Genomic DNA, 20,815 nt, shown 5'->3' with positions numbered 1-20,815 from the left:
AATATCAAATTATCTTAACATACTTAATACAAGTTAATATTGAGCGAATATAATTATATATAAAAATAATATTGCAAAAGTTAAGTAAAGATATATTCTTCTATTTGTCTTTTGTTGAAACTAGAGACAAAATACATTTACATGTAGTAAATGTATTTTGTAGCAAGATACATTTTAAATTTACTTTATTGGTTTTCATGTATGTATTTAACAAATATTTGTATTAGTGTAAAAATTCACAAAATGTGTATGTGTAATCAACACATTCTTTTACATAATTATTTGTTTTTTTACATTATAATATCTTGTAAATGCAATAATTAGAATCAATGCATCATATAAAGACCAATTTGTGTAAAGATTAAGAAAACTTTTTATATGAAGCCCCCTCAAGTCTTTATTAACTAACAAATGTTATTATACTTTAAATTATTTCTTTTATGATAGACTCAGTCAGATTTTTTCTTTTTATGAGTATATAGTATATACCTACATAGATTATTACTTTTTTGTTACTTGTAATAGTGAAAAGCATACTCCTCATTTGCGTACCCATATTCGGTAAAACATGTAAATTTAACATTTAACACCAAAATGTACATTTTTTTGGAATTTTTTTGTTCTTTCTTATTTCTATCAATAAAATTATATTTATGACAAAATGCTCACCAAGTAAAGTTTATGAATATAAACAAGTAAAAGCTTAATATAAACATATTTATGCTTTTACTAATTTATATACATACATATGACATTAGTGAACATAAACATAACCAACTTGTTTGTAATGTAATTTCTTCGCACTTACATTATAAAACATTAAAATTGTAAATAAATTTCAAACATATATACGAGTAAGTATATGTAATGTTTGTTACATTATTGCAAAGGAAGGTAAACTTTGTTATCGGCACACAATGCATTGATTTCTTAGTGAACTCATTAAATCACTATTGATAGCGAATTACGAATAAATCGATCCGATGTGGAGGCAAGAGCAGCGCGGTCTACTCTACACCCAACTGGATTGGTCGAAGGCTTCGTGTTGGTGGCTCGCCCAAGGCTAACATGTGCGCGTGGGCACAGCCAAGAGATGACAATATTTGCCATACAACCGATAGACGCGCGCGCCTGTTGATCCAGCGAATTGATAAATGTTATAAAATGTTATTCGCGTACGCATATCATTCAGTGTTACTGTGATAGTGAATGTGTACAATGTAGTTATGTGCGATTAACCTTTATTGTTTTATATTGGATTTTCTGTGCACTCTGCATATTTATAGGTGATTTGATGACAGTGATTTTTAAGTTTTGTGTTTTCCAGTTTTGTTTATATGCAAGAGTGGTAACTTTTTTATTCCGATAATATTTCACTATCTTGCGATTCCTTTGATTCGAAAGTGACATAAATGATTTATAAATGTCAAAAAATATCAACACTTTATTTCCCGTTAAATATAATGACTTAACTAAGTCTAGAATTACGTTATAAAAATACTTTGATACTCTAATTTTAACGTTTGTGTCAAGGGTTCTTGTTGATATTTACGACCAACTGTTTTATAGTTTTAAAGATACAAACATTATTAGAATAGGCATCTTGTTTTACCATCCGTTTTCCTTGTTGTCATTATTACGGTTTAAGTGTTTCTTATTTACCAATTGAAACATTATTTTGATTCAAATACTGTATAAAAAAAGTTTAATAAATTCAAATTACAATTAAATTCAATTTGTCCGAATAGCGATCCTAAATATAGTACAATCAACCGCATCTCAAGTTTGTAGCTTGTATAGAATTTTATGCAACGGAAATAGTGGCGAATTTGCAATGATTTCTGATAAGCCTTGAGTATGCTGTCGACTGCACATGTAATATTTGTATATAATCCATCTAATGGCGCTAAAGATAAGACGGCTTGCTGTCTAGCCATACCGGCTACTTATACTATGTAATGATTCGTTTAATGGCAGCGTATGATAGCGAAGTAGGTATATATTGTTGGTAGTAAAAATTAAAAAAAAACCTGCACAATTTCTTTGGTCTGTCAGCGGCACTTTAACATCTTCAAAGTCAGTGTGGATTGGCCGCTGTTATCGCAATATAGAGCTCATATACAGCTAACTAAAATCATCGATTGTATGTATAAAAAAAAAACATAAAGTAAAAATCATACCAAGACCAAGTCGGAAGACGTAATATGCTATTTTAAATTTACGATCCAATTATACAAAGTCACATAAAACAATATATATAGTTTTTATACTCATCCGTACTTGATTGAATTACAATAATTTAACAGGTATATGTAAATTACATTCTGATATAGATACAATAAAACCGTTTGGCCTTCAACATGATACTTAGTTCGTAGTAAGCATTATGTATCTAGTATCAGCCCAATGAACACTTTGATTAAGTACCTCTGTTACATTTCTGTTTCAAAATATTTGTGACATTTTTGAATCTCACATGTTGTATCTTTCTCACTCAAAATTTTAAAAAAGCAAAGTTTATATGACAGTTGTAACTATACATATTTGATTTTTTACAAAAAATCGATGATAAATATTAAGGCGTAAAAGTTGTTTTATAACAATATTGAAAAGTCTAATTCTTGGAGCTCAGCTAACTACAAATATATGCATTGAGGATTTTCTACTTTGGAATTTGGACATCATATCAATCGATCATTTAAAAAAAAAGACTATACTCAATAAAATATTTTAAAATAATTTACGATTTTCAGGTTAATTGAGAAATAAGTGATAATCTCAAAAATGGAGGACCGTGATGCTCCCGCGCAGGCGCACAAGCTGCTCGGCCAGAAGACCAGAGTTCCAAAGCCGGTGGACAATGCCCTTACACGAACTTTACGATCATGTAAGTGCAAGATTATATTTCACATGTTTTTTTTTCTTGTCGAGTCGAAATAGCAGGCAAATTATTATGAATTTAGATCAGCAATTGCCTTGTCATGGTCTCATTGTTCTATGGAGCAGAAGGATGGACAAGATAACGGATGAGCCATGGATTGAACCTTCTTTATTCCTTGATGAACTCTTTGTACTTACACAATATCGTCATTGTCATCATGTAGCTGACTGCATCTAACTATAGTTATATTTTTTATTCCATGAATGTACCCATAACATCAAGTAATAAATTGAGTTCATATATTTTATCCAGCTGTCTAGCGACATGTTGATATATCAACTCCCGACGCAAAAAGAGGGGTGTTGTAAGTTTGAGCGCTAAGTGTACGTGTACACTTGTACCGCCTGTCTGTCTGTCAGTGTACGTGGCACCATAGCTCATTAACGGGTGAACCGATGCGTTTTTTTATTTGATAGAAAATTTTTATGCGGTGGTTCTTAGATATGTTTGATCAAAATCGGTTCAGCCGTTCAAAAGTTCTAGCGAAATGAATATTGAATGTCGGGTTTATTTTAATTTGTCTCACAAATAAACTTGCTTTCCGATTACCTAGTTCTTTGAACGAATAATTCATATTGTTGTATCATTATAATTATTTATTGTTTAACATCTGAAGTTATTTTGGATTCCAAAAATATTTGTAATGACATGACTTTTACAACTACTTACCGCCATCTAGTGGCAAGTAGACGCATACATAAATACTATAAAAATATTAAAAATAAATATAAATAAGTCACATCCAGTGAATACGGTCTGGCTCCTACGGGTTTGAAATGAGTTCGATATTCGCACTAAGCACATTAAGTTTTATACATGTAATTAGGTATCATATCCATACATTATGCCGATGGACCTTGAGCTGACTTATTATGCTGCACAATTAAATTGATTTATGCCATCTTCCAGGGTTCATTCCAGTACAGTAGCGGGCTTTGAATGAAGAAGTAGGTCTAACCTTCCCACACAGACTTTCTCAGGCAAACTTGCTTTGTGTTATATCATGCAATTTCTATGGCATAAACTCCCGTTCAGGTTCATTGACATTGCAGAAATGTTGCCGCGGTCGATGCCCTTTTATTTACAAGACGATAAGCTCAACAAATCTGATTTTTTTCTCACTTGATTTTACCTGAATTGATAATAAGTATTAAATAGAATTAAATAGTAGCCTTTGTTTGTAGGCACAATGTTGATAGTTTGTATCAAAATAGGGTAGGTGACAAGGTCAGAAAATGAATTTTTTATCAGATCATGTGACAATTCCTAGGCTGTAACAATGCAGTTAGATCATTGATTTGGTTGAAAAAAAAATTAGCAATCACTTCAAGACCCTTTTTTGTTATGTGTATGTTTTGTTATATGTAGTTTGTAGCTTTGATAGGTATTTATTTGATTTGGAATATGAAGTGAAAAGTGTATGTTAAGGTCTAATTTCTGAAGTTTCTTACTACGTTACCATTTCGCAGGTTGTTTCATTCCACAACGATACATACTTGGTGTGATGGGTCTGCTCGGCGTATGCAACGCGTACACTATGCGAGTGTGCCTCAACCTCGCCATTACTCAAATGGTGCGAGTAAACAAATCGCGGGATACATACGTCGACGCAGACGCATGTACCAGTAACGAAGTTGTCACCAACACTAGTACCTCGCATGTAATCGAAAATCCTGTGAGTATAGTAATCAAGGATCATATTTCGCTGAATTTTCATGAAATAGAAGAAATGGTTATACATATGTATTAATTATGTAATCAACATAATATATCTAATAAAGATTTGAATAAGGGTTGAAGGTTATCATTATCAAAGGTTAGATTGGCTTGGAACATAAAAATCTTATTTTTACGAGTATAAATTGTAAATATATCTAAGGTATATATATACGCGGGTAAAGCCACGGGTAGGTATTACGTTTCTTATTAAATTATATTTCAAAATATGGGCACAATTAGGCTTGATTCTAGTATTGTGGCCTAATTAGGATAGGTATCAAGTTACCAAAACTGTAGTAAATAACATTGCAATTGAAACACCACTGAGACACGATCTATTTAGACTAATCGTTCCTAGAATCGCCTAGTGGCCCGCACCGGCTCCGTTTACGTAAAAAAACCTAGCCTAGCCTATGTTACTATTGAAAGTTTCTTCTATTTACGTCCCAAATTTCATCAAAAGTGGCGGAGCGTTTTTTGAGTTTATTCATTACAAACATTGAAACAAATATATAAATATTTTCTCTTTATAATATTAGTATGATTAACTTAGTACTTAAATATAGGTTTATATTGCGTCAAGCTACATTTGGAATACAACAAATAGTATAGACCCCAAATTACAACATTATACCTACAACATTGGCCATGACATAAATTAAAATGAATTCCCACGAGACATAACGTTTGATAATTTTTTAAAAGGGTAATTAAAATTCTTGACTGATAAATTTGCCCTTGTACTTCAATAATAGGGACTCCAAATTTCCGTTTAACTTATCAGGATGTCCCTATTTCACTATTCCAAGACTAATTAAAACAATTTATGATGAATGAAAAAGAAGATAAATGAACAATTATATCATCCAAAATTCAACTTCGAAAACATTCACTACCTATGCTATTTTATAGTTGTATTTTGAACTCGTTACCTCTTGTTGAATTTGTTGCCTCTTAAAATTTCACATACATATGATATGGGATGAGCTATGGTCGGCCTCTTATCCTAGAAAAATGTACTGTTCCAGATGGAATTCAGAAAATAGCTATGATAAAAACCAGTAATAGTTGACCGAGCGAGCCAAGCGAGCGAGGTCTACAATTCGATTTGGGGCAAAAATATTTTTATGTATGTTTATTTGTAACGCCATAACTTTTGAACCGTTGGTCTGATTTGATGAAATTTAAAAGGTATATAGGATCTGCCAATAGAATTTTTAAGTTCGTGGGGCATTAAAATCGGTTAAGTTGTTTTTAAAATATTCACAATTTTGTAAAAAATTACACAACTAGTTATACAAAGTTAGATCTACATCCCCAGTTAATAATATAAATACCTACTACAATTTATATAAATTGTGATAGGCCATGAGAAATATAACTTTACGAAGAGATTGTGGTCCTTTTGCTGAGCGGAAACAAGTGGCAGTCTATTGCCGGATAAACACTATCGCCGAACTCACAGAGATTACGATGCGAGTGATTGCGAACTTTTAATAACCGCAATGAAACCCAGCAATGTTTTCCACATTCTCAAAATTTCGAATTTATGTGTATAGCCGGCATATGATGACTACTAAACATGATTTAATTACAAACTCATGAAGCACAAGTAGAATTAGTGTGAGACCTTACGAATATAGTTTTACCGACATAGGCGAAGCTTGTTTCTTTCTCATTTGGGAGTTTTCGCTTGGTATTTTAAAATAAATTTTATCTGTCTGTGTGTTTCTTCGCGCATCACGCGAATTCTACTGGATGCGATCGGATGTGGTTTTTATAGTAATTGTATAACCAATGGTGTAACTTAAAATCTGGTATGAATTTATTCGCGATACGTTGCTTAGAACCCGAAATATTGTCAATAATACGTAATAGGCACGAAATAAAAGCTAATCATAAAATGATTAGGTATACATTTTTTATTTCAGTACGCTATAGGTGAGTGGGATCAAGCCACCCAAGGTCTAATATTGAGCGCTTTCTACTACGGTTACGCCGCCACGCAAGTGCCAGGAGGGTACTTTGCGGAGAAAGTGGGTGGAAAGTGGACCCTTGGCTTGGGATTACTTAGCACAGCCTTGTTTACCTTCCTCACTCCAGTCGTCACGAGGGCGGGTGGCGCCACATGGCTGTTCATATTGAGAATTCTTCAAGGAATGGGAGAGGTATCACGTTTTGTATCATTTGTATTTATACTACTCACATCCACACCTTCAAATCCATATCGAAATCGCAGCGTCGAACAATTACTTCTGACAGCACAATTATATTTTTTGTGATTAATGTGTTTACCAATGCCAGATTACTGATTTCTAGAACACAATTAGAAGATTACTAATTTTTGTGTGATAGCCAATTAAGTCGTCTTTTCAACATGATTTTCATACAAACTTTCAACCTCCCATTATAGTATTTCAGGAATTGATTTTTGACAAAGGAAGAGAGTTATGTTTGAACGGGGTTCTTTAGTTATATGCATACCAAATTTCATCAAAATCGGTCCAGCCGTTAAGCCATGAAAATGGAATAGACAGATAGATTTTCATATTTATAGTATTATAGAATTATGTATGGAAGTATAGATATTTAGTATGGTCAAAAATATATAAACAAATACATCACTTTTCAGGGTCCTACAATGCCAGCCCTGATGATAATGCTTGCTCGCTGGGTTCCACCCCACGAGAGGGGTTTCCAAGGAGCTCTGGTTTTTGGAGGAGCCCAGATTGGGAACATCTTCGGCTCTTTTATGTCTGGAATACTGCTGTCAGGAGGCAGGGACTGGGCATATGTCTTCTATTTCTTCGGTGGATTTGGAATATTATGGTTCATATTATGGGTTAGATGTTTTATTTTTTAGTCTATTGATGTGCCCACTGCTAGACAAAGGCCTACCCTTACATAAATAAATCTCTGTCGAAGGCAGCTTGTTGCTACTGATAATCAATATCGTCCCCCCACTTCAAATGCTATTGTTGTTTAGGGACTTTCGGTTCTGGCTACTCCACTCCGTAAAGGTTAAAGACGCGTAACATTGAATCTATTAATCTGTTATACCTTGACATTATGTAAAATAAATTTCATTGTAGGTAATACATATATATTACAAAAATAGTAATCATATTTTAACGATTTCAGAGCCTTCTATGCTATAGTACACCAAACACACATCCATTCATCACGAAGAAAGAGTTGACTTACTTGAACAACAATGTAACTACCGCTGAAAATCAAGGAGCTAAGGATCCTGTCCCATGGAAAGGAATACTTCTATCGGCACCAGTCTGGGCACTTGTATTTGCTGCAGTAAGTATATGAAATATTTCATAAACTTTAATTCCTTTTGTTTCTTAACTGCTAGACTTTTTTGTCGCGAACACCTTTTCTACAAGCAAATCAGAGCGAATTTTCCGATATAGAGACTCATAGAGATTCGAGTCGGGCAATCGAACCGCTTGCTTATTTTATCTCTGCTTTGAACGGTCATCATATCAGATTTTGACTGATTAATTTCGTAATTATTTATGACAAAACCTAAGTCAACATAAAAAGTATAAATTACAAAAAAGTATATTTAATTATATATAGTTTGATTTTGATTGAATAACCTAATACACTGATATACGTAATTTAAAACTAAGTATACTACCAATGCATTGGAAGCGGCATAATAGACATCAACGCAGCCTTTTTCACAGTAATCTCATGATTTTGGATCTTCTCAATAATTCATTTCTAACACAGGTTGGTCACGACTGGGGCTACTACACCATGGTCTCAGATCTTCCTAAATACGCTCACGACGTCCTCAAATTCGACATTGCGAAGACCGGTATTATGACTGCGCTCCCGTACATTGCCATGTGGATCAGTTCTTTCATCTTTGGCTTTGTGTGTGACTTGTGCATCAAGAAAGGCTGGCACACAATCAAGACTGGAAGAATTATTCACACTACAATTGGTAATTATTAACGGATGTTGTTAGACTGTTTTAGGTATTTATGATGTTAAACAATTGAAATTTGCGATATATTATATATATAACTTCTTAGTTTCGACACGGTGGTGGTGTCATGGTTAAGACCCTCGCCTGAGGATCGAAAGGTTCCAAGTTCGAATCCTACTCGTGCCACATGAGTTTGTATACCAATCTGACTCATGTATTGTATAGTAGTTTTCATAGATCATCACTTGCTTCCGGTGAAGGAAAAACATCGTGAGGAAACCTGCACACTGGTTGATTATTAACTTGTGTGTGAAATGGAGAAGGCAATGGCAAACCACTCCATTAATAATGCCAAGAAAGTTGTTACGTGTGTTTCATTCCATGTAATGACCACGACCCTCAGTCATGAGGAATACGACTATGAAGAGGATAACTTCTTATGATAAGGCACGGGATATAAAATAATTGGATCGCTAAAGTTTGTGAGGATATGTGTGTATGTTTGTTACTCTTTCACGCAAAATATACTTGACGGATTGATATAAAATTTGGTACATGGGTAGAACATAACCTGGGATAACACATACAATTTTTATCCTGAAATTCCCAAGGGAGCGAAGCCCCGGCGCTAGTAAATAATTAAGAAAGTCATTTAAAGTACATACATTTATAAAATGTACAACGTATAAATAGATGATCTTCTTTACAGAATACCAACTTGTCTGTATTTAATAGGTGCTAGGTGTATATTATTTACAAGAACGCACGTGCTTATCCGCTAGAAGCGGGATTTAATAACAGAAATGTGGCACGAGGACAATGATTGACGATCCATTTGCGATGAGCACAATGTAAAGAAATACGACACTGGATTCAATATTGTAACGATTTTCAAGAAATTAATAAACACACAGGAATAACTCACTTGATCAGGTCATTAATTTCAAAACTATAAAAAATTACCTATGTAAAAAAAAAACAACTGGACTAATTTAACGAAATTTTGGCACATAGATAGACGAAATCTTCAGGAGTTACATAGGCTTATTTTATTATGGTTTTACCCGAAACCGGGTTGGACCGTTAGTTAACTAATAAATATGGATTATTGAATGAAGATTCATTTATAATTTTAGCCGCGACAGGTCCGGCCATCTGCATTATCCTGGCATCATATTCTGGATGCAATGGAGACGCCGCAATGGCGTACTTTGTTTTGTCTATGGCTCTCATGGGAGGATTCTATAGTGGCATGAAGGTAACAACTTCTAATAATAATTTAATTTATATTAACAAAACACAGCACGCGATAAAAACTTCAGAACGACCTTTGACAAGAACATAATTATCTCTCATTTGACTTGAACTACAGACTTGATAGTGATCAAAAATAACTACAATGTAAATTATCATCCTATTTTGTTAAATTATACTTGTATCATCTAGCCTAAATCTGCTGCTGACTTTTAAAGCGCAGGTGAAGAAGAAGCGGCACAACAAATTACTGCAGCCTTTTCTCTAAAGATGTGAGCATGTTTTTTATTTTCATTTTTATAATAATTCCAGGTGAATGCTCTGGATCTTGCTCCCAATTACGCCGGTTCCTTGACGTCTCTTGTCAATACAACTTCCACCTTCGCAGGCATTTTGACGCCGTATATAATTGGCTTGATGACAACCCATGTAAGTTCATCTATTTTATACTCGTACTGTTAGATATTTTATGCTCTTACATTCATAATTATAGAATGATGTGCTAGTTATGTAGTTTACAGTACTACTTTCACTAAATGCGTTATAATATGAGAAAGTTGTAAGATTTTTTTGTTGTCTATTGTTTTATAGGTATTCCTCAATAAAATAGGAAAATTGGGTTATGTCGTGAGGCTCATAATCACTGACGAACGTAGGTATATACTTGTAAATATTTATCGATATTGTTTTATTTTTCAGTCAACATTAAAAGAATGGCGTGGAGCGTTTTGGGTGTGTTTCGTAATATTAGTGAGCACCAACGTCATATACTGCATCTGGGCTGATGGTAAGCAACAGTGGTGGGATGACGTACGGCAATACGGGTACCCACCAGGCTGGAAATATGGTCCCCTCATTAAAGAGACAGTCCCTCAAGAAGTGGAAGCAGTGCAGCTGGATCAAAGAGAGGATAAAGAATGACTCCAAGTTTACTTATCTTTGTCATACACTAGTAAAAAGAAAATGAGGCGAGAAGACATTTTCTGCTTTTGGCCAGTGTGTGTTGCCAATCCACTGAGTAAACTATAATATCATAACCATGTGATATATTGAAAGTACAAGCATAGTTTCCCATTTGTTAAAATTTGTTTATGAATTATGTAGTTAATTATTAATTATACGTTACGTATATATAAAGAAAGTCTGTTCAGTTACATATCTGAATTTGACAATTGTGTTCATACTCATTAAGATTAGTACAATAGTGTTAAGAATAAGATTGATAATAAACGTAGCTACCAACTTTTTAGCAGTCTAATGAATATTAAGCCCAGTGCCTAGTCAATATGGAAAAGCAAATTAATTCCGTACAATTATTCTAAAATATGTGTATGTGTAATTTTTTTTTTACAATTCTTATTTATTGATATCACATATTATATACACTTGTGGATTCATATTATTTTGAAAGTGAATGGATAATATTAATACATTTTGACGTCTCTTTTTAACGTTGATCGTTAGAGCTATGGCTATTTTTCCGAAAATCTACCCCTAATTAATAAAGAGCGAAAATAACTCGAAATGTAGTGTTGATTTTAAGATAGTTTTGACTTTGTACCTATGTATTATAATACTAAATACAATAATATTGAACAAACAAATTCTGATGTGTTTTATTTGTACAATTATCTACACCTATATATATATATATATATATATATATATATATATATATATATATATATATATATATATATATATATATATATATATATAAATGTTTGTTCGCGCATAAACAACTGGATGCAATTTGATGCGGTTTTCACAGTTATAATTAGCGGATGGTCTAACTTAAAAATACATACATTAAGACAAATCACACAGATCGAGCTAGCCCCAAAGTAAGTTCGAGACTTGTGTTTGTGATACTAACTCAACGATACTATATTTTATAACAAATACATATATAGATACCCGGGTCAATCAGAAAAAGATCATTATATTATCATGACACGACCGGAGATCGAACCCGGGATCTCTCGGTTCAGTGGCAAGAACTTTACTACTGCGCCACAGAGGTCGTCAAAAAGTGTGGAAGGTTTTAGGTTTCATCGCGATGTGTTGCTTAGAATTCTAGATATCATCAATACATATAATAAAATTGAAGAAAGGCCAAATTTGTACATTGGATATATTTTTTTAATTCTTCATGGAATATACTTAGTTACTGATGACGAAAATATAGTTTTGGAAATTTTTGTCTATCTGTCTGTCTGAAGTGCATCACTCGAAATCTACTGGACCGATTTGCTTGAAATTTGGTATGTAGGTACCTTATATACAGGGTTAACATCTTAGATAGATTTCATCCCGATATATGGTCTGGTTCTCGTAGGATAAATGAAAACTAATTATGATATGAATGAAAAATTCCTCGGAATCCCGGGTTAACTTCATCGGGTCATCATCGATGAAAGTCTGATATAGATATAATTAGAAGGTATCAATTTTCAATTTAATTTTGTTATATTTTAGTTTTGAACATAAAGATAATAGATGGCGCCACCAAGACATTTTAAAAGCGGTATGGTTTCGCTCAGACAAAATGATATATTGTACCTACTTCCGAAATTTTAGGTTTTTAGTAGATCCATAAAAATGTCAGCGACTCAATACTATCTTTTATAATTAAGTATCTATAAGGCATTTTATATGTAAAAATATATTGTAAATTAAAAGGTGCATTTTTACTCAAGCATAATAATCCTTATTATTAAACGTATTGAGTAAGTATTTAGATTATTTCATCATCAAGAGAATTTCACGAAAATAAATTTTGTCCTTTACAGCACATAAATTGGATTAATAGATTCTGAAATATCGTAAAATTAAAAAATACCCACGCCGAACCCGGGATTCTGAGGCATTTTTTATTCATAATTCGTTTTTAATTATCCTATGGGAACCTAACCATTTACCGGGATGAAATGTATCTAATTTACCTACAGGACCTTCCTCATTTTCCGGGACGAAATGTCTATAAAATGTTAACCCGGGATTCTGAGGCATTTTTGATTCATAATTAGTTTTTCAATTATCCTACGGGAATCTGACTATTTACCGGGATGAAATGTATCTAAGATGTTTACCCGGTATATAAGGTACCTACATACCAAATTTCAAGCAAATCGGTCCAGTAGATTTCGAGTGATACGCGTTCAGACAGACAGACAGACAAAAATTTCCATAACTATATTTTCGTCATCAGTAACTAAGTATATTCCATGAAGAATTTTAAAAAAATCCAATGTACAAATTTGACCTTTCTTCAATTTTATTATATGTATTGATAAAACTCTTCCGTTACTGAGTGACTGACAGACTGACAGACAACGTACACCCGAAACTGCTGGGCGGGAAGCTGAAATTTGGCATGTAGGTAGGTGAGCACTAAGAGATGACTTTTGGAATTTCTACTTAGAAGGGGGTGAAAGGGGTGAAACTCTGTAAATATGAAAGTTCGTAACCGTTGATGTTAGTGACTAGAAAATTTGGATTTTGGTTGTATACGACAAATGCACACGTGTTTCAGATTTTTCTGAAAATTACCCCTCAACCCCTTCAAAAGGGGCGGGGGGGTGAAAGATTGTATGGGACTTAATACAATTTTAAAGATAAAAAGCTGAAAATTGACATACTTACTTTTTGTAGTAAATAACAGTAATAGTAAATACAAAAAAAATATGATTATGGTTAATAAAAAACCGGGACGTAAAACGTTATGGAAAATGCGACGGCATGCGTTGCAGAAAGCGGGAGTGGGAGTCGGAGTGGGAAATGGGAAGGAGACACGTAGTGGGAAACGGGACGGAACACATTGCGAAAAACATGATGGCACATACATATTATGTAGAAAACGGTACGGGATATCTACATTACATAGCAGGAAGCGGGATTGGACAAGTTTGCGGGACGAGACACACAGCGGGTAACGGGAAATTGAACTAAAGATGAGAAAATATGCGAATTTGAATCATATATGTTTACCAGTTTGACAGAGTACGCGATAAAAAATCACTGAGATTTTCCTATGAAATTCATGCGGGCGAAGCCGCGGGCAAAAGCTAGTTGAAAATAATAAGTTATGACCGTCTGTGTTTATTTCGTGCGTCCACGAAATATAAACGCGGACGAAGCCGCTGGCAAAGTTATAAATATAGCAGGCAGTAAGAGAACTACCTCTTCTTACTTACTTCTACTACTATCCTTGGCCAGCCAGCGTGAGCTATTATAGAATTATACAAACGTGAAATATAACTACAGGACGTCTGAGTCTTTATGAGAAGTGTTAGAAGGAGTTAGGTTAGAAGGAGTGTAAACCAATAAACACTAGAAAAATAATGAAACTGTTTCATGATATAGTTTTATTTGCATTGTTACAATCTAAAATGTAAATATCTAAGGGTGAGTTGCACCGTCAAATATGATGATAATTTTATTAATATTTTGTTTATTCGCTGTCGTATAAGACAAAATGGCGGCGTAGGTACTTTGCGTTTTTCTGCGCACGTTAAAGTTAACGTCAAAGTTGACGGTGCAACCCACCCTTAGAAACATATAAACTGAGATAAATTTCCCACTAAGTTCAGAAATTTTAGTGGGAACAGTGGTACTGTTGGTAATTTTAATACATACCTAACGTTGCTAGTGAAGTGATAAAAATCTATAGTGTTATAATTGATAATTATTTTAGCAGAATCCTTGAATGTGATAAAAATAAAGTAACATAAATCCTGACTTCCTAACTCATATTCGAAAGTAAGTTTGTTTATTTGTTACTTCTTCATGATCTATGTACTCAAGCAATCTTCTTGAAATTTTGAAGTACAGAGAAGGACATAGGGTATCTTTCATCCCGGAAAAATATCTGCTCCCGTGGGAACTCATGCGAGCGAAGTCGCGGGCAAAAAAGCTAGTAAAGTAATAGGTAAAAGCAAAATAAATCTAACTCTGGAAATGTTGTTAAAAAGTTATATGAGGTTTAGGCTACTACTTTAAAATAATTACATAATTATAAGGCTTTCATTTTTGAGGCAGCAAAATGAAGGATTGTGATGCTCCAAAACAGGAGAAGATGCTGTTGGGTCAGAAGACCTGGGTTCCGAAGACTAAAGACAATGCTTTAACTAAGACTCTACGGAAATGTAAGTGTTCTACGCAGGTACATAATTAATTATATCTTAGCATAAATAATTGTAAATCTCAGTAGAAAGTTCGACTATGATAAATTAAAGTTTTAATTGTTAATTCCTTGCCTTGCTATAAACACATTACATAACAAAAATAATTTTCCAATATTGCTTCAAAATTATGAAGAAACTCCATTTTAACGCAGGTTAAAATTGGTAATATTAAAACTATTTATCACAAAACCATTCGAAGAAAATACATATTTGTTCAGACATGATGAAACACTTATCTGTTAAATATTTGTAAATTGATATTGAGTTATTCAATATAGTAGTTGGTTGTAAATGGAAATGTGAATAATTTGAAAATGAACCTTAAAGAAAGAAAAATATATGATTATCAACCAAGAAATTTCATTATGATTTATGGTATAGGATTCCCTAACCGCCTTATTAATCGAAATGTTATTCTCGTATTAGGTTTTGTTATTCTTTATTTTTGCACTATCACTCTCTAATCTGGATTTTTGACATTTAAAGAATGAGACATAATAAAGAATTAATACTACTTTAAACGAACATAAAACTTATATTATTAAGGGGGTGAATGTTTATTTATTTTTGCAATATTGTCAGGCAGTTTAATCAGGCATCATCGTCATCATGCCATCTTCGAATTGAAGTTTGAAGGTCAGCATACGGATACCCCTTTTCAGTTGGTTGTATCTAAGTCCTAGTCAGGTATAAGCATTTTATATTATTTTTGGTGTTTATTTTAACGACTTATGTATTTATCTTATTACGTTTTAGACTGCATCATCCCTCAACGTTATATATTAAGCATCGTGACATTTTTTGGCATTTGTAATGCATTCATGATGCGAGCTTGCCTTAACTTAGCCATTACGCAGATGGTCAAAGTGAATATAACAAATCAGGAATTTTATGATGAATCGGCTTGCCCAAACGACAAAGATGACGTCATAACCAACGTCACGTCTCGCGTAAACGTAAACCCGGTAAGATAAGTACCTAATTCAGTGCTGGAAATTTTAAAGATCCTCCAATTTTAAGCTGTCACTATATCGTTTACAATTGCTTGAGAGACGGTGGGCAATGTTTTTGTCCTGACTGGTCTACAATACATCGTTCATTTAATACTTATAACTTTATTATTAAAAATCGGTGACCATTAGAAGCGACCGTTGCTGTAATCTCTTTAATATAGTTATTCTAGATTTGCAGTTATTATAATTTGTTTCATGCTATCCCACTACTGTATCTTAAGATTTAGGAGATATTTTTCCCTTCATTACGACTTTTATTGGGTCTTGATCACGTCTTTCACTTGTGTATAAAACTTTTCTCTTTATAAGACCTTTACAACATAATTACTTCTGCCGCTTTGTTTCTTTATATTGTACACCAACTACAATGTACTTTTAAATTGCAACAGTTATAAAAAAGTACAGTTAAATTTATAAAATATATACAAAAGAATTAAAAGCTCCATAAATAAAAATATTTTCTTACAGTATGCAATTGGCGAATGGGACCAAGCAACCCAAGGTTTCATATTAAGCGGATTTTACTACGGATATATACTTACTCAGATACCAGCTGGATATTTAGCGGAAAAATTAGGTGGTAAATGGACACTTGGCCTGGGGTTGTTGAGCACCGCCATATTCACTTTTCTTACTCCCATTGTGACCAGGACAGGTGGAGCTACGTGGCTTTTTGTATTAAGACTTCTTCAGGGCATGGGAGAGGTATTCTTCATTATTACATAGTATGAAACAAAGTTGCCCGACAAATATGTTTTTAAGCATTGTTCTTTTCTATTCTTCTAAACCACGCAACGGATTTTGATGCAGCTTTCACTGTTATTGACGAAGACTTTTATACACAAAACAGCCTAGTAGACCGTACGAAACCAGGCCGGCTCGCTATTGAAAGACATTCTAACTTAGATTTTGGCCTGATGAATATAACCAAAACATAAAACAATTAAATGAGTCTATTGATGTTGATAAGGTCTTTTAACATTTTATACTGACATTCAACCACCAACCTACTTAAAAAGCCAAATTTTTTCAACGATCTTTTTTATTTTATTGTTATTTTCAAAATTAAGATAAAATGCATGTGTGACATGTTAAAAATCCATGCATTGCTTTTCTTTTTTTTTTAAGGGTCCCACAATGCCAGCAGTAATGATCTTGCTTGCTAGATGGGTACCACCTCTCGAGAGGTCAATACAAGGAGTCATTGTTTTCGGTGGAGCTCCTATGGGTAACATCCTTGGTTACTTCTTGTCTGGAATACTTCTCTCCGAGGGCAGGGACTGGTCGTACGTATTCTATGTCTTTGGTGGCTTCGGCATATTGTGGTTCTTTTTTTGGGTAAGTTGTAATATCATATTATTTGTACCTATAATATAATAAAAAAATATAAATAAATAATATATAACTAAGGAAAAAATATATTTTCTGTCAATCAAATAAATTATAAATAAATTAAATATTCATAGAAAAAAAAATCATCTTCCGCTGATTAATTTATGTCAGCAATGATTTATTCATTACTGCATGGGACAGTCAAATCTATTTGCAAATATCAGGAGAGTTTGTAATCTTATTAAAAGTTATTCTCAATATATTTTTATTATATTTCAGAGTATTTCTTGCTACAGCACACCAAATACACACCCATTTATTTCAGAGAAGGAATTGAGATATTTGAATGACAATGTAGCATCAGCGTCAAAAGTAGGAGCAAACGATCCAGTTCCGTGGAAAGGACTTATACGATCTGTGCCAGTCTGGGCCATGATAGGTGCTTCTGTGAGTATCTATTGGTAAAATGTCTTTCATTTAATGACCGATTGCTCAAAGATGATGTAAGTACAATCCAAATACGTTCGTTATTTGCAAACCCTGTCAGATTTTCCCTCGACAGTTAAATAAAGAAGAGGGATAAAGGAAATTGACAAACATTGGTACTAAAGTCAAATTCAATAAGGTTGGCCATAAAGTTCATTGACACCTGCGTACTATGTTTTCCCAATTTCAAAAACGACAGTTTCGGAATATATGAAATGTATCGCAAAATTGTGTAAACACGGTAACTTGGTATAGGGTAGGGGTCATACAAGTTCACAGTAGAAATCGTCAACATTTATTTAAAAGTACACGATATTAATTCTATCTTCCTTACTGTATTGGTTTGTTACTCTTTACGTTTTAACGAAAGTTAAACGTTAACGTCTTGGTTTTTCTACATTAGAGGGACCGGGTTGTGGTTTCATTTTAAACAAAAAAAATAACAAAGAAAACAAATTTCAAATAAATATATTGTGCGGCTGTCAAACAAAATGGCAGCCGAATGTTGTCAATCTCTGTCATCGGTAAGTGGGAGCAATGGGCTTTTTGCCATTCTACATGAACAATACTTTACAACAGCGATAAATTATTTTATGTAATGATTTTAGTTAAAGAAGATTGGTAATGAATTGTTTTTTAACTTTTTAAAGTTTTTAATCTTGAATTTAGACAGGACTACATATACTAAGAGCTAGGCATTGTTACGTAAGGCTGTGACTCCGTTGTGCTCCATTATTTACCATAGATTTTGACATTGACGTGCGTCAACGTTCGTCAAATCACCCATAGATTTAGAAGGAATTTCTGCGTTGTCCGTTGACGAACGTCAAAACAACGGAAGACGACGGAGACGATTTTGCTGCGACCTAACTACATATCTTCCGAACTATTATGATTTCAGATTGGTCATGACTGGGGTTATTATACCATCATGTCAGATCTTCCTAAATATTCTCACGATGTCCTGAAATTCAACATTGCGGCCGCTGGCACTATGAACGCACTGCCTTACCTTGCTACGTGGCTGTGTTCTTTTCTCTTTGGCTTCATCTGTAATTTTTGCATCAAAAAAGGCTGGCATTCTATCAGGACTGGCAGAATTATTTACACTACAATTGGTAGGTGCTACTGATATATAGAAAACTTACTTAAGATGTAGTCAACTCGCGTGGAGAAAGTTCGATACTAATGTCATGATATAATTATAAACTGATACGTACGAGTACGTAACGAAGAACTCGTTTTTTCTGTAATAACATAAAAGAAGTAAAGTAAGTTTTCTGTAATAACTTATGTTTATAATAAAAAGAAATATATTTCATTAATATTATAATTTCAGGGGGGGTAGGGCCAGCAGTCTGTATCGTTATGGCTTCATACTCGGGTTGTGATCGCAACCTGGCTATGGTTTTTTTTGTACTTGGCATGGGTCTCATGGGTGCTTTTTATTGTGGAATGAAGGTAATTAATATTTTGTTCATGTATACTTACTCTATCTGTCGACACTATCATTCGAGTACCAAAATTTATATGGCGCACTCTGTCATTCGTCATGCAGTAATTAACGCACGCCGTATTGCATTTTTCACAAGATCTGAAATTATAGGGTTTTGAAACAGGGTCATTCTTTCGAGAAATTTCTCATTACGTAGATTTGAATCTTTTCTTTTTTGTACACATTTTTCAGGTGAATCCTCTGGATCTTGCCCCAAACTATGCCGGTTCGTTGACGTCCCTAGTCAATACATCATCAACATCTGCTGGTATTCTGACGCCGTATGTCGTAGGGCTGATGACACCTAATGTATGTACATTACTTTTAAATAAAAATCTCATCAAGTAAATAATATATATGAATCAAGGGTAATAAGAGAAATTAGTAGTGATACGCCAATAAAATTAGATGTCGTCAAGGAGGATATTCACGACAATGGTCTGATATTTAAGGCCAAAGCAAAGAAGAAAACGTAGGAAAACGGATTCTGGAATGCGATCCGCTACGTAACCATGAAATAGTTCAGTGCAGTAGATGCGATTATCGTGAAAATAAGAACCATGTCTCATTGCTAAATTGCGTCAACAGACTACGCCGAAAAACATATAAATTTATATGAAGTTTCGATGTTTCGTTAAGGCACGTAAGTGCGAAACCTGTAGAAAACAACGGAGTCACGTGCTGCGTCATCACAAAGGAGCATGACTGAGCAATGAGGAATGGCTCTAAATCGGAAGTACCTAACCTATTTTATTTCATAGAGAAAACCACATTTAGTATAATAAAATTAGTTCTATTTGTTTGTGAAAAGAACCAAATATAATTGTTTCAGTCAACATTACAAGAATGGCGAGGCGCATTCTGGCTCTGTTTTGCCGTGATAGTCAGTTCTAATGTAGTATACGCTATCTGGGCTGATGGTAAGCAACAGTGGTGGGACGACGTGCGGCAGCACGGGTACCCACCGGGCTGGAAACATGGCCCAATCATCAAGGAGGCAGATCCTGAAGAATTTGAAGCAGTACAAAATCTAAATGACTTTGAGAAAAAGTAACCTAGATAATTTACAAGAATAAACAGAAATATAAATTGGATTGACGTGCTTTCTTGATCTATAACAAGCGAACTACTCCCAGTAGAAGCTATATTCATAACAAATTCATAAGACTCGGCTACCTGAATATACTTACAAAGAAGTATTGAATAAAAGTTATAACTAATAAATTCAGTGTCTAGTAAATAAAATATTGCTATCAATGGGTATTGATTGAAAATAAATTTATGAATTATGTATACATTTTGATTAGGCTATTTGTTATAAAAAGGTAGAATTTATTCAACTATGAGAGATTCATTTTAATAAATAATTTTGCAAGAATTAATATTCAAAATTCAAAAAAAAAATTCAAAAAATGTTTATTATTCTCCACAATCTTTCTG

General features: G+C 33.7%; 2 protein-coding genes across 6 annotated transcripts; both read left to right on the top strand.

Annotated features, from left to right (window-relative positions):
* Nucleotides 1–1,092: 1,092 nt before the first annotated feature.
* LOC128673443 (putative inorganic phosphate cotransporter) lies at nucleotides 1,093–11,467 on the top strand. Of its 2 annotated transcripts, none has more exons than XM_053751280.2 (10): nucleotides 1,093–1,348; nucleotides 2,754–2,887; nucleotides 4,411–4,616; nucleotides 6,592–6,828; nucleotides 7,293–7,502; nucleotides 7,802–7,969; nucleotides 8,408–8,624; nucleotides 9,746–9,867; nucleotides 10,176–10,292; nucleotides 10,563–11,467. In XM_053751280.2, the coding sequence occupies exons 2-10, from the start codon at nucleotides 2,785–2,787 to the stop codon at nucleotides 10,782–10,784; spliced, it is 1,602 nt and encodes a 533-aa protein (XP_053607255.1). In that variant the 5' UTR covers nucleotides 1,093–1,348; nucleotides 2,754–2,784; the 3' UTR covers nucleotides 10,785–11,467. The 2 variants fall into 2 exon arrangements, with proteins under 2 accessions (XP_053607255.1, XP_053607254.1); XM_053751279.2 differs by having other exon boundaries at nucleotides 1,096–1,286.
* A 2,974-nt stretch (nucleotides 11,468–14,441) lies between these two features.
* On the top strand, nucleotides 14,442–20,469 carry LOC128673755 (putative inorganic phosphate cotransporter). Of its 4 annotated transcripts, none has more exons than XM_053751819.2 (10): nucleotides 14,442–14,624; nucleotides 14,935–15,010; nucleotides 15,806–16,014; nucleotides 16,531–16,767; nucleotides 17,191–17,400; nucleotides 17,674–17,841; nucleotides 18,782–18,998; nucleotides 19,220–19,341; nucleotides 19,568–19,684; nucleotides 20,208–20,469. In XM_053751819.2, exons 2-10 carry the CDS (start codon nucleotides 14,941–14,943, stop codon nucleotides 20,427–20,429), a joined length of 1,572 nt encoding a protein of 523 aa, XP_053607794.1. In that variant the 5' UTR covers nucleotides 14,442–14,624; nucleotides 14,935–14,940; the 3' UTR covers nucleotides 20,430–20,469. The 4 variants fall into 4 exon arrangements, with proteins under 4 accessions (XP_053607794.1, XP_053607793.1, XP_053607792.1 ...); XM_053751818.2 differs by having other exon boundaries at nucleotides 14,904–15,010; XM_053751817.2 differs by having other exon boundaries at nucleotides 14,900–15,010.
* Nucleotides 20,470–20,815: the final 346 nt, after the last annotated feature.

Source organism: Plodia interpunctella, chromosome 11 (assembly GCF_027563975.2).
Source record: "Plodia interpunctella isolate USDA-ARS_2022_Savannah chromosome 11, ilPloInte3.2, whole genome shotgun sequence".
In the NCBI taxonomy this organism is placed as follows: Eukaryota; Metazoa; Arthropoda; class Insecta; order Lepidoptera; family Pyralidae; genus Plodia; species Plodia interpunctella.
The sequence above is the reverse complement of the archived record's forward strand: the minus strand, read 5'-3'. Positions and strand labels throughout refer to the sequence as shown.